The 15,465-nt window shown below is 33.2% G+C and overlaps 1 protein-coding gene across 2 annotated transcripts; it reads left to right on the top strand.

The window, feature by feature from the left end:
- The first annotated feature begins 37 nt into the window (after positions 1-37).
- LOC120355519 (ornithine carbamoyltransferase, mitochondrial-like) lies at positions 38-14,484 on the top strand. 2 transcript variants are annotated; one of them, XM_039443979.1, is made up of 4 exons: positions 38-203; positions 7,537-7,797; positions 11,029-11,311; positions 14,024-14,484. In XM_039443979.1, the coding sequence occupies exons 1-4, from the start codon at positions 184-186 to the stop codon at positions 14,201-14,203; spliced, it is 744 nt and encodes a 247-aa protein (XP_039299913.1). In that variant the 5' UTR covers positions 38-183; the 3' UTR covers positions 14,204-14,484. The 2 variants fall into 2 exon arrangements, with proteins under 2 accessions (XP_039299913.1, XP_039299914.1); XM_039443980.1 differs by lacking the exon at positions 38-203 and adding an exon at positions 3,800-4,765.
- The last annotated feature ends 981 nt before the right edge of the window (positions 14,485-15,465 follow it).

Genomic DNA, 15,465 nt, shown 5'->3' with positions numbered 1-15,465 from the left:
ATTGATTGGTAGGTGGTAGCATGGACCAACCATCGTGAAACATACTGAAACAAAAAGTATCTCAGATTTGGCTGAAATTTGCACCATCGATTAAGCTTGACCTGGGAAATGTCGGAGCCAAATTTGGCTCCACCACCTACTATACAGAGTGAGTTATGAAGCTGCAAACATAAAAATTATCAGATGGTCATATCTCCTGAACGGTAAGAAATTTTGCAAATATGATTCCAGATTCGTGTTTCTCGCATCAAAGAGCATAAGTTCACAGAGTTTTAGTGTTTTTTATTTTTCACAAAAAATTGATGAAAACCATAGACTAACCATTGTGAACCACACTGAGACAAAAAGTATCTCAGATTTGGCTGAAATTTGGTCATATCTTCTGAACGGTAAGAAATTTCGCAAATATTATTTCAGATTCGTATTTCTCGCATGAAAGACCTTATGATCACAAAGTTTGAACGATTTTCATTTTTCACAAAAAAAATGAGAAAAATCATGGACTTTAAAAAGCTTGACCTGTGAAAAATGTTAGAGCCAACTTTGGCACCCCCAGCTATGAGTTATGAAGCTGTAAACATAAAAATTATCAAATGGTCATATCTCCTGAACGGTAAGAAATTTTGCAAATATGATTCCAGGTTCGTGTTTCTCGCATTGAAGAGCATAAGGTCACAAAGTGTGAGTTATTTTTATTTTTCACAAAAAATTGATGAAAATCATGGACTAACCATCGTGAGACACACAGAGACAAAAAGTATCTCAGATTTGGCACAATAGATGGAACTTGACCTGAGAAATGTCGGAGCCAAATTTGGCACTCCAGCTATCTATCTATCTGGCAGGTATTAGTGGGCGCGGGGAGATCAGCAGTGTCTGAACTCCTGCCAATAGCGAGAACTATGGCCGCCACTAATGGCAGCCAGGTCTAGTCGACGTTACTACTGTCCCTGTATGCAGAGTGAGTAGAGCTAGTTGATGCCACTATTCTCCCTGTGAGGAGAATTCATAGGGACAATAGTGGCTCAACTAGCTGTCGCTTGAACACATAATTGGGAATGAATAATAATACTGTACTTGACCGAGCGAAGTGAGGTCTGAGATTCAAGTCGACGGTTTGGCATTTCTCTTAATGTTTAAATGTTCATATGTTGCGCATTTACGGCGAAACGCGGTAATAGATTTTCATGAAATTTTACAGGTATGTTTCTTTTTTAATTGCGCGTCGACGTATATACAAGGTTTTTGGAAATTTTGCATTTCAAGGATAATATAAAAGGAAAAAGGAGCCTCCTCCATACGCCAATATTAGAGTAAAAATCTGACTATAGAATTATTCATCGTAAATCAGCCAGCTGACAAGTGATTACACAGATGTGTGGAGAAGCCTGTATTGCTGTATTTCCATAAGGTCTATAGTTTCAATCAGGTACTTGTGGATGAGAATACTGCGCGAGGTCTACTGTTCACAGAACTACTAGTAATAAATTCATTTATTCTTCCAATTTATACATTACATATAATCAGAAATTATGAATAGTAGAGTAGATATATCACATCAACAATATTGCAAATTATAAAAATAAAGATAATAAAATAATACAATTACACGCTGTACAAAGAAATAACAATAACTCATTTACATCAATAGAACAATAAATAATGCCATGTACATTTGAGTTTCCGATTCTGTGGTCTAGTAGACGTTACCGTACTACTGTCCCCGTGATGACTGTGTGATTCCGTCCCTAGAAGTAGCCTTGCTTATAGCAGTATACGGCTGGGTTAAGGCTCCAGACTATGGAGGGGTTCATGGCAAACAATAGCTTGAGTAGCAGTAACAGTAGCAGCTATAGTGAGGACAATGTTAATTTTTTTCTTGTAATTTAACTGCAATCTAACACTTTGGTTAATTAACAGTTTAATTCTAGCTTGAATTAATAGGTTGAAGTTTGACACTTAAGCTGCGTTTACACTGGAGTTAATAACACGAGTTATTAACAAAAAGTTATTAACTTGACTGAATCGTCAAAAATGTCTCTTAACAAAAGTTAATAACTTATGTTTCTAACAGAAAAGTCCTTGTTATTAACACGATCTTGTTATCAATAATGGATGGGATATGGGATGACGGATGGGTAATGGCTCTTGTGTGTTCTCTGAACACAGCTAGAAATTTCAATATAAGATTCAAAGAACACACAAGAGCCATTAAAGATTAAATCAATCTTGGAAGATTTATAAAATCTCTCATCTCCTAATTTTAAATTTGCGAACTGTCTAAAGTCTGCTGAATTGAAACTTACACTAGGTTGATTACACGTTGGATTTGATGACACTGTAGCGGTGGTACTCAATTTGAAGTGCGGTTGAAATATAGATGAAATACTCAGGTCAACGTTTCCATAGGTAATTGACGTTCGAGACCCAATTCTGACTAGCCTTCTGCTAGAAGGTCTTGGTTTTAAATGAAACTTGTTCATGAGTTCGATAGTGATGACGGTGACTTGCGATCCAGAGTCAATCACCGCCCGAGCTGTATGTGCGCGATTGAATGCATCAAACACAATAACTTGAGCAGTACCCAACAAGCAATTTGAGGAGTCAGATGCAGAAAGGCTGGTATCATATACATTAGAAGCGGAGTTTTCGAAATTAGACTGAGAAGACAAGGTTGAAGTTCAGATCTCAAAATGGAGTAAGGTGTGATGACCAGTTGAACTACAAGTTTTGCAATATCTATTGAAATGGCATAATTTTCTATTATGGTTGCCAAGACAAGCAAAGCAAAGTTTCAATCTCTTAACAGCATCATATCATTCTTTGACTGTCATTTTGAATAATTTTGGACAAGAATAGATGTTGTGATCATTTGATGAACAAACGTTACATGAGTTGTTACATTTTCTATTCACGTTTGAATTTTCAGAGTTTGCGTTTGAAGTGTTAGCAACTATCAGGCTAGAATTAAAAATATTTTTTGGCTTATCGATGTTAGAATTAGATTTAACTGACGTGGATGTTCCGGTTGCATTGATAAGTTTATCAGTTCTTGACTTTTTGATCAAAAAATCCAGTGAAGATTTACACTTTGGTATTTCATTAGGCAACAATGACAATTCAAAATCATACCGAGTTTTCATGTCGATTTTCCTTAAGGTTTTCATTTGATTCACCCTCGTATATTGTACAATAATATTGCACGTCTATTTCGTGCTTTAGACCCGATTTTACTATAAAGTAAACTAGCTTTGAGGAACAGTTGGTTCTAAACAAAGTTCAAAACATTCGTCCACTGTACTTTATATTATTTTGATATTGTGGCTTCATCATGTATCCAAGTTGGTACTGTTATTTGTAATGGTATTTCTATCAAATTTGAGTGAGAGGAAAATAGAGTATTCCTTTATGTAGTAAAATCAATTGAAATTCGCTTCTTGATTTGTAGTGTTGATACTTGAGTAGATGATTTCACAAGTAGGATTTCCTGTAATTCAAAAATTCGACTGAGTCACTGTCGATGTTGTAAAACCGTTCCATAATAAAATAGAAACACACATATATCAGTAAAAAAAAAAACACAAAAACTGTAGATTTTGACGATATATGTGTGTTTTGTTTCATCCTTTCATCTTTTTAAGTAGGTATCAGCCTATTCATCCTTTAATTCATATAGAATATGTGTAATAACTGTTATTGCATGCCCCCAAGTAGATTAATCACATTTTGTTTGGCTTGAAAAAATTGGATTTCCACCCAAGTGTAGTTTAGTCTTATTGTAAATCAAGTAATTCGTTCTGACTCAACTACCGTAGGTACCATTGTTATACTAATAAAGCATGCATGTAAGTTCAAAGTAATGTAGTACCTGTCCAAAAGTACCTGTACCAATCCAAATTAGTATTATTACTATGATTAAAATTTCTTAAAATCTACTATGATTTATCCAAATTAGTATCATAATGTAATGTAAATGAGCCTGTAAATGTGGTAATATGCTTTAAAGTATTGTTTAACTATAATTGTTATATATTACTGTGTTATTCAAGTATTTTTGTTAAATTGTAATTATTCTAGTGATGTCTGAATTCAATTTTCAGTTATGCAGTAGTATTATAATATTATTGATTGTTTGATAAACCACATATAGTGGAGACATTAATAAGAGACATAAAGAGTGAAATAATGCTCTCTCATGAACCGACTTTTTACTTTAGTGTTTTATTTCTATTGGATGTTAATCCGATTGTCATCATTCGAATTTATAAGTCAAAATCCCTCTAAGATACCTGAAATTGAGTACATATCAAATTTGATACATTTAAATGCTCTATGAGCTCAAAATCAGTATTTAATCAATAATTGAGAATATATGAGGCGGAAAAGACAAGTCAAATGAAAACTCCACTCTTTTGTTTATCGTCAGTATTTTCAATGTCATGGGTATTATTATTATTATTATTAAATTATTGATTCAATGATACAAAATTATTATGTAAAATAATTTGGGGAGGATGAACAGGCACAGCCCAAAACTGTTTCTCCCCCGAATTTTGATTCATTAAATAGTCCAGAAAATAGGTTATGTTTTCTTCACTTTATAACATTTTGTCTAATTCTCTCACCAGACACTTATAGACTACCATGTGTTGGTATTTTACATGTTTTTATTGCAACTTTCACGTGTGACTCAAATAAACAGTATTATTAACCTAAAAGTTTTTGGAATTAAAAACATTTGAATAAGAAAAGCAATGAAATACAGGTAAATTTGCTGGCATGTTTATAACCACGAAGTTAAATTTCAACAGAATAAATTAATTTGGGCTTAGTATTATTATTTAATCACTCCGTACCTAAATATTTATAATCAATTTAGAAGTAATAATAATAAATAAAGACTATTGGTTCCCAACACTATACAATAAGTAAAAGAATATGAAAAATTAAATACGTATATCTGCTAAGGTAATACTTAACAATACCTATTACGGCAATACTGAATTCAAATGTACAATTTTTTTTAGAATTAATTAAAGTTGAAAATTAAATTTTCAAATGCAAAATTGTTCGTTTTCTTTTGTGTATGGAAACCGGGTCTTCTATTGGACACAGGCCTCTCCCAGGTTCCTCCACTATAAGAAATATAATTATTCTCTCCTCTATCTTTTGCAAACACCGCCCATCTATTCCCAGTCACTCTCACAATGTCCTCTTCCTATCTGAATTGTTGCCTTCCAATTCTCCTTTTTCTCCATTTGGGCTTCCATAAAGTTAGAGTCATATGCCATCCTCCAATCTAGCGACATGACCTGCCACTTCGACTTCAGAGTCTTAAGGCTGTGCAAAGGCTGAAAATAAACTTTCTACTCGTGATATTTTTCAAAGTTTTTCGATTTGTATATCATCAAGCTATCAAAATTGAAAAGTTTTCTCAGGAATTTTTTTTCTGATCATTAAGTTACTTTTTGAGATATGAGCGCCTAAAGATTAAATTTTTGGGACAGAACATTTCAAACTCGGTAAGAGATAAATCTATAAGATTCAGAGGATAGATTCTTCATGGTATTGTTGATCTAGTAAAACAAAAATTTTCTGAAAATATCAATTTTTTAAGATAGTTATTCAATTTACTAAAAATATCCTTTAGGTGAGTCATTTTTGGTAAATTGAATAACTTTTTCAAAAATTGATTTTTTCAGAAATTTTTGTTTTACTAGATCAACAATACTATGAAGAATCAATCCATCCTCTAAATCTCATGGATTTAGAGTTCTTAACGAATTTGAAATGTTCTGTTCCAAAAATTCAAACTTCAGGCGCTCATATCTCGAAAAGTAATGATCGAAAAAAATGTTTACCTGAGAAAACTTTTTCATTTTTATAGCTTGATGATATACAAATCGAAAAACTTGGGGAAATATCACGAGTAGAAAGTTTATTTTTAGCCTTTGCACAGCTTTAATTTATTGTCTTCAGTACATCGTCTGATTTTCTTATTGCCTTGGATGTATTTCTAACTCCTATCCAGCATTCCTATGTTTATTATGCTCCTCTCCATCACCATTTGAGCTGTTGCTATTTTCTGTAGTACTGGTTTCTTAAACGTCCAGGTTTTGGAGCCGTAAATAAGCTCGGAAAAACATAGGTCTTCAATATTTGTATTTTCTTTCCAGAACTAATTCAATTTAGAAGTAGGCTATAGCAATTGAATACCCAAACAATCGCAATTTAAGAATATATTGACAATGTTACCGTAACTATGAAGGCCTATGTTCATTTTTTCAAATTTATATAGGTGGCCACCTACTAGTACCTAACTTGAGTAGAAAATAGAAATTCCCGGGCTGACAAATAATTTTTGATTAGTAGCGCTCATCGAATCTCCATCTAGCTGTTAACCCTGTTGTCAATATTTGCACTAGCAGAAGTCTTCGGGGTGAATTACAGCATTTAATTTGGATTTTTGTTTAATAAAAATTAGAAAATAGAAGTTGATGTCATATAAGATCTTTTTCACACGGCTTGTAAGCCCGCCATAATTTGTCCACACTTGCTTGTTTTTCATAATAGGACTAAACTATAATAAAAACATTACCATATAAATAGATGTTTTTCTCTATATTTTTGGGAATGAGCTTGAAAACTAGATTGAAAAACGCTGCAAGTGATCTTTGTGTCGCGCAAGGATAGTAACTTATATAGGTAGTCCTATTCATTAGCCCTAGGAGTTTGAGAGACGCGTACCTATAAATACAGTAGGCTACCATGATATATTTTGCACCTATAAGGACCGTTTGCACAGTCAAAGCATAACTGAATTTAATCAACTGGTGGCTTAAACTCAAAATTAAATACCGTACATTAAAACAAACGAGACTTGATACGGATTTAATCTAGTTTAAAATGAAATTTAGTTTAAACTGTTACTGTGCAAACGGCCCTAAGGGTGGAAAATGTGTGTTTGCTGCCGGCTCTTGAGATCGCAGTTTTCAAGTTTGAGACAAAGTCAAAAACTTTAAGCGTTGTGAGCCGGCAAAATGTTTTTGCATGACTTGCAAACTATTTTCGCCACACCACAAAAACAAACTTTAAATACTGTACCTAATCTAAGGCCCGCCGCAAAGTAGACCCACGCTAATCCACGAAAAGCAACTTTCAACCTTTAAAAATGTATCGCCTTGTAATTTATTAGTGTACATTCAAATGAAAGAGTAGAGAAAAGATACCATAAGAAGATATCCCATGTTATAGATAGTTTATGTTCCAAATTCCATGCAGATTTTTTACCTCCACCTGATTATATTGTCGACTACAGTATACTGTTTTGGCCGGATGAGAGTGTTAAGAACGGCACAGTATGAGAGACTACCAGCGTCACATAGCTCACGTAAAAGAACTACTATGACTGTCGGCTTGAGTTAACAGTGAATTCTGGAACATAAATGCCCTATACTAAAGGATATGCTATCTTATATCTCGATGATATAACTTATTGAATTCCTAATAAATAACAACTTTTTGTTCAAATTCCAGAAAAAACTTATTCAATGCGATGATCATGGAAGCTGACCAATTGATAAAGGTTATGGATAATGTGAAAGTCTTGAAGAGTCTGGAACTTTGCAAACTTCCCAAAGTCTTGAATGGCAAAAAGGTGACAATAATCAGTGAGAATGATGCTAAAAACTGTGTGCCCCAAGTTGCTCTGTGGTCCGTGACACAGAGTTTGGGTGGAGAAATAATGCCTATCACGTTTGACTGGCATAACTTGACGTCTAAAAAGGATTTTGGCAAGTATGTGAATTAATAATTGATAATTATTATTAAACAAAAATTTAATTAAATTCTGTAATTCACCCTGAAGACTTTTGCTGCAGTCATGACTGTGTACAATGTAATAAAATGTGGATGAGACAAAAATAAAACTTTGTTTTTCAATTATGGACAAATTCCACAATATCAATTCTTATTTAACAAAAATTCTGAGGTAATTACTGAGATATTGCAATTATTCAAATGCTGATGAATCAATAATTATTATTAAATGAAAATCCAAATCAAAATTATTTATTTGTGAATAACAAATATAGTGAGTAGGTTTTTGATTTTGTATTCACATTTTTTAAATAAGTGCAATATTTCTAAAGTTTTTAATTTATGTTGATACATTCTGTCTGTAATTTATTTACAGTAGGCATAAAATCAACCTTCAAAATTCAAAATTTTAAATCATCATTCTTGGACCGAAAATCAAGTGACGAAGCAGTGTGTGATTACATAACCTTATCTTTTGGACAACATTAACATTTTATCAAAATTTTTGGAGAGAAATAGTACAGGCTCAGCCTAGTTTTTCCTCCAATGTCATAATTGTATTATGATTATAGTGTTTTATACAATAAATGAATTACTTAAATGCTGTAATTCACCCCGAAGACTTCTGCTACTGCAAATATTGACAACAGGGTAAACAGCTAGATGGAAATTCGATGAGCGCTACTATTCAAAAATTATTTGTCAGCCCGGGAATCGATCCCAGTACCTCCTAATTGCCTCCTAATTGTTATTAAACGAAAATCCAAATTAAATGCTCTAAATGCTATCTAGATATTGTCAGTTTGGTGCAAGGGTAAGCATTCCTGACCGGCAATCAGGAGGTACTGAGTTCGATTCCTGGGCTGACAAATAATTTTTGAATAGTAGCGCTCATCGAAGCTCCCATCTAGCTGTTTACCCTGTTATCAATATTTGCAGTAGCAGAAGTCTTCGGGGTGAATTACAGAATTTGATTTGGATTTTTGTTTAACAAGAATTTTTAATGTGGAATTTGTCCATAATTGGAAAAACACAGTATTTATTTTTGTCACATTCACATTTTATTAGATTGTACACAGGACTGCAGTTTTGTGTTGAAACCAATAAAATCCACATTTATTAGACTTGTACACAGGATTGAAGATTCGTGTTGTAACCAACACATCGTGTGTATTTAACACCAATCTGCAGGATCAAAGATAATGATTAATAATCATTATTAAACGAAACTCCAAATTAAATGCTCTAAATGCTATCTAGATATTGTCAGTTTGGTGCAAGGGTAAGCATTCCTGACCGGCAATCAGGAGGTACTGAGTTCGATTCCTGGGCTGACAAATAATTTTTGAATAGTAGCGCTCATCGAAGCTCCCATCTAGCTGTTTACCCTGTTATCAATATTTGCAGTAGCAGAAGTCTTCGGGGTGAATTACAGAATTTGATTTGGATTTTTGTTTAACAAGAATTTTTAATGTGGAATTTGTCCATAATTGGAAAAACACAGTATTTATTTTTGTCACATTCACATTTTATTAGATTGTACACAGGACTGCAGTTTTGTGTTGAAACCAATAAAATCCACATTTATTAGACTTGTACACAGGATTGAAGATTCGTGTTGTAACCAACACATCGTGTGTATTTAACACCAATCTGCAGGATCAAAGATAATGATTAATAATCATTATTAAACGAAAATCCAAATTAAATGCTCTAAATGCTATCTAGATATTGTCAGTTTGGTGCAAGGGTAAGCATTCCTGACCGGCAATCAGGAGGTACTGAGTTCGATTCCTGGGCTGACAAATAATTTTTGAATAGTAGCGCTCATCGAAGCTCCCATCTAGCTGTTTACCCTGTTATCAATATTTGCAGTAGCAGAAGTCTTCGGGGTGAATTACAGAATTTGATTTGGATTTTTGTTTAACAAGAATTTTTAATGTGGAATTTGTCCATAATTGGAAAAACACAGTATTTATTTTTGTCACATTCACATTTTATTAGATTGTACACAGGACTGCAGTTTTGTGTTGAAACCAATAAAATCCACATTTATTAGACTTGTACACAGGATTGAAGATTCGTGTTGTAACCAACACATCGTGTGTATTTAACACCAATCTGCAGGATCAAAGATAATGATTAATAATCATTATTAAACGAAACTCCAAATTAAATGCTGTAAATCACCCCGAACACTTCTGCTACTGCAAATATCGACAACAGGGTAAAAGCTAGATGGAAATTCGAAGAGCATTGCTATTTAATCCTCCTAATTGCCAGTCAGGAATGCTTACCCTTACACCAAACTGACACAATCTCTGGATAGTAGCGCTCATTTCATACGAAGCCATAGCGGCCAGCCAGTCTACAGATGGAAATTACTGAGAAATTGCATTTATTCAAATACCAATGAATTAATAATTATTATTAAACAAAAATCCAAATTAAATGATGTAAATCACCCCGAAGACTTCTGCAGCTGTTGTCAATATATTTGCTGTAGCAGAAGCAACCATCTATGATACTAAGAGTTAGTATACGGTATATAGATCGTTGAGCAGAAGTCTTCGGGGTGATTTCCCACCCCGAAAATTGTTCACCATGGAGAACAATTAGTTTTATGAAAAGATTTCCATACTGTTTCATTCTTATTTTCTTCATTTTAATGATTTTTCCCATGAAATGTTTTCGATGTTAAATTTATCTAGAATTTCTACATCATAGGTTATCAATTTTCTTTTTTAAATTTGTGTATATAAATGTGGTTTTCATGAACTTCTAATGACTCGCAAGATGTATCTTTATTGGAATTTTTTACTTTTGGCATAAAATCTTAAACAATAGCAAAATTAGTGGCATCCCGACACATATTCTTATATAGTGGGGTCCTTATTTTCTTAGATCAGCAAATAATCGACCAATTGTATTAATACTTTGTAAATAATTGTAGCTTATATATTCTTTTTGTAATCATGTCTATATTTTGAATAAACTCCTCTGGTCGTGTTGATTAATAAATAGCATTTAATGGTTTGTTTTCTTTTTGGCAATAAATGAATTTAAATCTGAAAAAAATTGAAAAAAAAATTGGATTTTCGTTTAATAATAAATAATTTTCTTAATAAGTATTTTCATCATTTTCCATATTAATGATAGTTTTTGAAATAATGGAATAGGCTAATTTTGTTCATTATTTGTTTTTTTCAGAATGATATCTCGTTGCTACGACCTGGTGCTCGTGGAAACAAAGCATTGCAGAGACATAATAACGTTCAGTGAGGGCTGTGAGATCCCAGTGGTGTACTGTGGTTGCGGGATGTACCAACCGCTAGAGGGACTTGCGAACATCCTCACGATTGGCGAGCATTTTGGCAGACTGAGCCACTTGAAGTTCGGATGGGTGGGGCCTGGCTGCTCGGCCCTCAACACTTACATGATGATGCTACCCAGATTCGGCATTCCCATCAGTTACAACTGTACCTCGAATCCGGTAAGTGAAGAGTAAAGTAGATTCGTATGGCTTTTGTTGGTCAAATATTGAATATCAAAAAATCTCTATTGACAGACTAAAATACATCAGAATTGAATTGACTAATTGCTTTTATTAATAATAACAATGTCTCTGGTCGAGGGTACAACACGACCAGAGGAGTTTATTCAAATTATAGACATGATTACAAAAAGCATATAAGGTAAAATTATTTACAAAGTATTAATACAATTGGTTGATTACTTGTTGATCTAAGGAAATGTGGCCCCCACTATATGTGAATATGTGTCGGGATGCCACTAATTGTTTAAGATTTTATGCCAAAAGTTAAAAATTCCAATAAAGATACATTTTGCGAGTCATTAGAAGTTCATAAAAAACACATTTCTATACACAAATTTAAAAAAGAAAATTGATAACCTAAGATATAGAAATTTTATAAAAATTTAACATAAAAAAAATTTATAATACTTATGGGAAAAAAATCATTATAATGAAGAAAATGAGAATGAAACAGTATGGAAAATTTTTCATAGAACTATTAAGGGCGGAGTTAGCTCCTGTCTGCCACACGTACATCGGCAGATATAGGTAATTAAAATATTCCTCATTTGTTTGACGTTTTTTAACTTCTTATGAGCGTTCAAAATTGAAAAAAGTATATTCGTCGAGTTCAAAGCCAAATTTAAAACAGTTTGAACACTTCGAAAGGGGTAACAGATGAAGAGCATAGATTCCACTTGAAATTCGCAACAAAAAATTTCCATTAAAATTTTCTTATATCGAACTTAGTTTTCAAATTGTATAAATTTTTATGTATTTTTAAAACGTCAATAACTATCAAACTATCAGTGAAAATCCACTTCTAAGGATATGGTTAGAAAGAGGAAAAATTTCCAATAAGTTTCATTCGATTTGTTCCTTTGTTTGACATTTTTGAACTTTTCATGAGGGCTCAAAATTGAAAAAGTACATTCGTCGAGTTCAAAGTTCAAAGCCAAATTTCAAACAGTTTGAACGCTCAAAAAGTCTAAGAATCTAGATCCCCCAATCATAGGATCCCCAATCATACCTATCATCTAATGTCCCTTTTAAAAGAAATGTTCAGCTGCTTCTATACAACAACTGTAAGCATGACAAATTGAAAACTTGACATAATGAAATCTTGAAGAACTAAAAATAGGCATATAACCATCCTCGGTTAATTAAGAATCTATATGCAAAATTTCAAATTAGTCAGTTGAGTATATTTCAGACGTGATGATGCGTCTAACATAATTCCCTATTCCTTATGTGTATAAGCCAGTTCTTTCTTTTATTATAGTATAGAAAACTGAAGAAGACATAATACTTGAAAACCTCACAGAATCATATCGATTTTTCCAATACATCAATAAATTTTAGTATTGATTATCCTCCTCAATTTGAATAAGGCAGCCTTTTGTTTTCCCAATTCCAAACAAAATACCTAAAATACTCGTTTCACTGCGAATTCCTGTCTAATAGTACATTATAACTAAAGAATATAAATTATTACTTGTTTTATTGTGATCTATTCATGTTTTTCTTATGAAATTCAATGATAGGCCTACAGCATGAAGACTATGTCCATTTCATTTGTACTGGTGGAAAAAGTTTACATTAAACATAATTATTTGATAAAATCCAAGTTCAATTGTAACGAAAACAAATATTCCTTTAAAAAATAATTGATAATAATACGTTTCGAGGGAAAAAATTAAGAACAAAAAAATTGGGAAGAATCAGGAATCGAACCGAGGATCCATCACTCCATAAGCTAGCGTTTTACCGTTATGCTACACGGCCGTTCAAAAGTATTAGTCTTGTAACAGCATTATAACCTCCTCATAAAAAACATACTTCTGAGCTGCGACAATGTAGCCTATGGAACTTCATGTACGGTAGCATAGATTTGAACATTAATTCTGAAACATCTAGAAGGAAAATTGAAATTTGGGCTTCCAGGTGCATGAGATTGATATTTTTAGAATATATGTGAAAATTTTGGAGATCTATATCATTCCCGTTTTTCCGGTATGCAATCCACAAGTTGACATGTTTTGATGCGAACACACAAACAAACACAACCATACTCTCTCTTATTATTTATAGATTTCTTCCTCTTTCCAACCGTATCCTCAGAATTAGATTTTGAGTGATTGTTTTCTATTTTTATTGACGATTTTAAAAATTATTGAAGAATCGATATATCTCATAAACTAAGGTCGATATAAGAGAATTTTACTGGTCATTCTTTGTTGCAATTTTCATGTAGAATCTACGGTCTTCGACTGTTACACCTTTCGTGGGACACCCTCTGAATAATTATGGTGGTTTGAATAAGGGCGAGGCCACACGAGCATTTTTTTCATTCATTTTCAGACTAGTCGGCAGGGCTAAAAGCTGTCCGATTGGCTGATTTGGTTGGCGTTTGGGAATCAACTGATTCGGCAAGCTGGCTGATCGAGAATCAGCCTATCGGAGAGCTTTCTGCCCTGCCAACTCGTCTGGAAAATGTCTGAAATAACGCTCGTGTGTTCTCGCCCTATCTAATCACTTATCAACTACACATTACTTGAAGAGACTTTGTTTTTTATGGTTATTTTATTCTTCACAGAATTTATATTGCTTCTTTATTAATTTTTTTTTTCTTTTTCACTGAATTTATATTGCAAGTTTTGTTTCCAATAGAATTTCCCTGTCCAACCGATTTGCTATGATAAAAGCTACACTCTATCCAGGATGCATTCTACCAACTTGAATAACTGTAAAACTGCCAAAGAAGCCATAAAAAATTCCGATATAATCGCTACTACTGTTCACAATATTCAGTGTCAACAAATTACTACAGAGGTAAGATCTGTGAACTAGAAGGTAAGTATAATAACCAGTAGATATAGTAGAAGTAAATCATAGCAAAAACTGGAAATGAAGATCACAAAAACGTTGAAACATAGAAAAACTTATTGAAGAACCTTCTATAGACATAGGGAAAGATCAAGTATTAATGGAAATGAAGAAGCAATCATACTCTTATGAAATTGAGAAATTTAAATTAATTTTTCATTTTTAGGTATTCTTTATTTATTTATTCTTATGTCTTTTATCGGCAGAGAGATCCTTTTGGATGTTCTGCCTTGCCATATTACCCAATGTCATTTCCTATCAACACTCAAGTTTATAGGTTACCTATATATCGGGTTCTTCATGTTTTCTAACTAGAAACTGCACTTTAACTTCCTGAGTTTTTATTTTATAAAGCTTAAAATCAAGAAAACTATTTTCAAACACAAATTTTCCGGTATGAACGTGAAAGATTGTAAAATCTGACAAAGCATTTATTGGAACGGTTTCACTTGTTATTCGTTCCGCTACTACGTAGACATCATGTCGTCATCATGTCTGTCTGTCTGCGCGCTGTGTCTTTCGTGCGTCTGCGCTGACCAGTGACGTCTCAGTCGCGGTTTTTTGCCACTGCACTAATCAGCTGGTTTTCTATACTTTTATTCGTATTTTTTCGTCGGATTGTTTGCCGTTGCAATTTTAATATTTGTGCTATTCGATTTTTTAGAATTTAATCTTGTCTTTTGGCATCTTACCTTTTAGTTATTTGCCACTTTTTCACCAAACGTTTGTGGACGTTTCACGTACGTGGCTACATTTCCGCCTTCTCGTTTTTGTTGCTAGCGTCTTTAGTTTTTCCTGTCTATCTATTCATGGAGGTCGGCGAGTGTGCTTCCTGCGCTCGGTCTAAACCTTTCATCTGAATTCATCGGACTTACAAAACGTTTTTAAAGTGTGAATTATTCTTCAAATTAATTCGTTTGTTCCATTCTTCAGTGTGATTCAATTATTCATCGAGTTCTTCACTCAATTACTCTGTTAAAATTGGATAAACTTTGTCTAATATCGCAACCTCGTGTGAGCGTTTCATCGCTATTCATTTGATCTACAAAACGTTTTTAAAGTGTGAATTATTCTTCAAATTAATTCGTTTGTTCTATTCTTCAGTGTGATTCAATTATTCATCGAGTTCTTCACTCAGTTACTCTGTTAAAATTGGATAAACTTTGTCTAAAATTGCAACCTCGTGTAAGCTTCAGTTGCCATTTTTCTACAATTGGCTTCACCTC

This window comes from Nilaparvata lugens, unplaced genomic scaffold (assembly GCF_014356525.2).
Source record: "Nilaparvata lugens isolate BPH unplaced genomic scaffold, ASM1435652v1 scaffold2391, whole genome shotgun sequence".
Taxonomy (NCBI): Eukaryota; Metazoa; Arthropoda; class Insecta; order Hemiptera; family Delphacidae; genus Nilaparvata; species Nilaparvata lugens.
The sequence above is the reverse complement of the archived record's forward strand: the minus strand, read 5'-3'. Positions and strand labels throughout refer to the sequence as shown.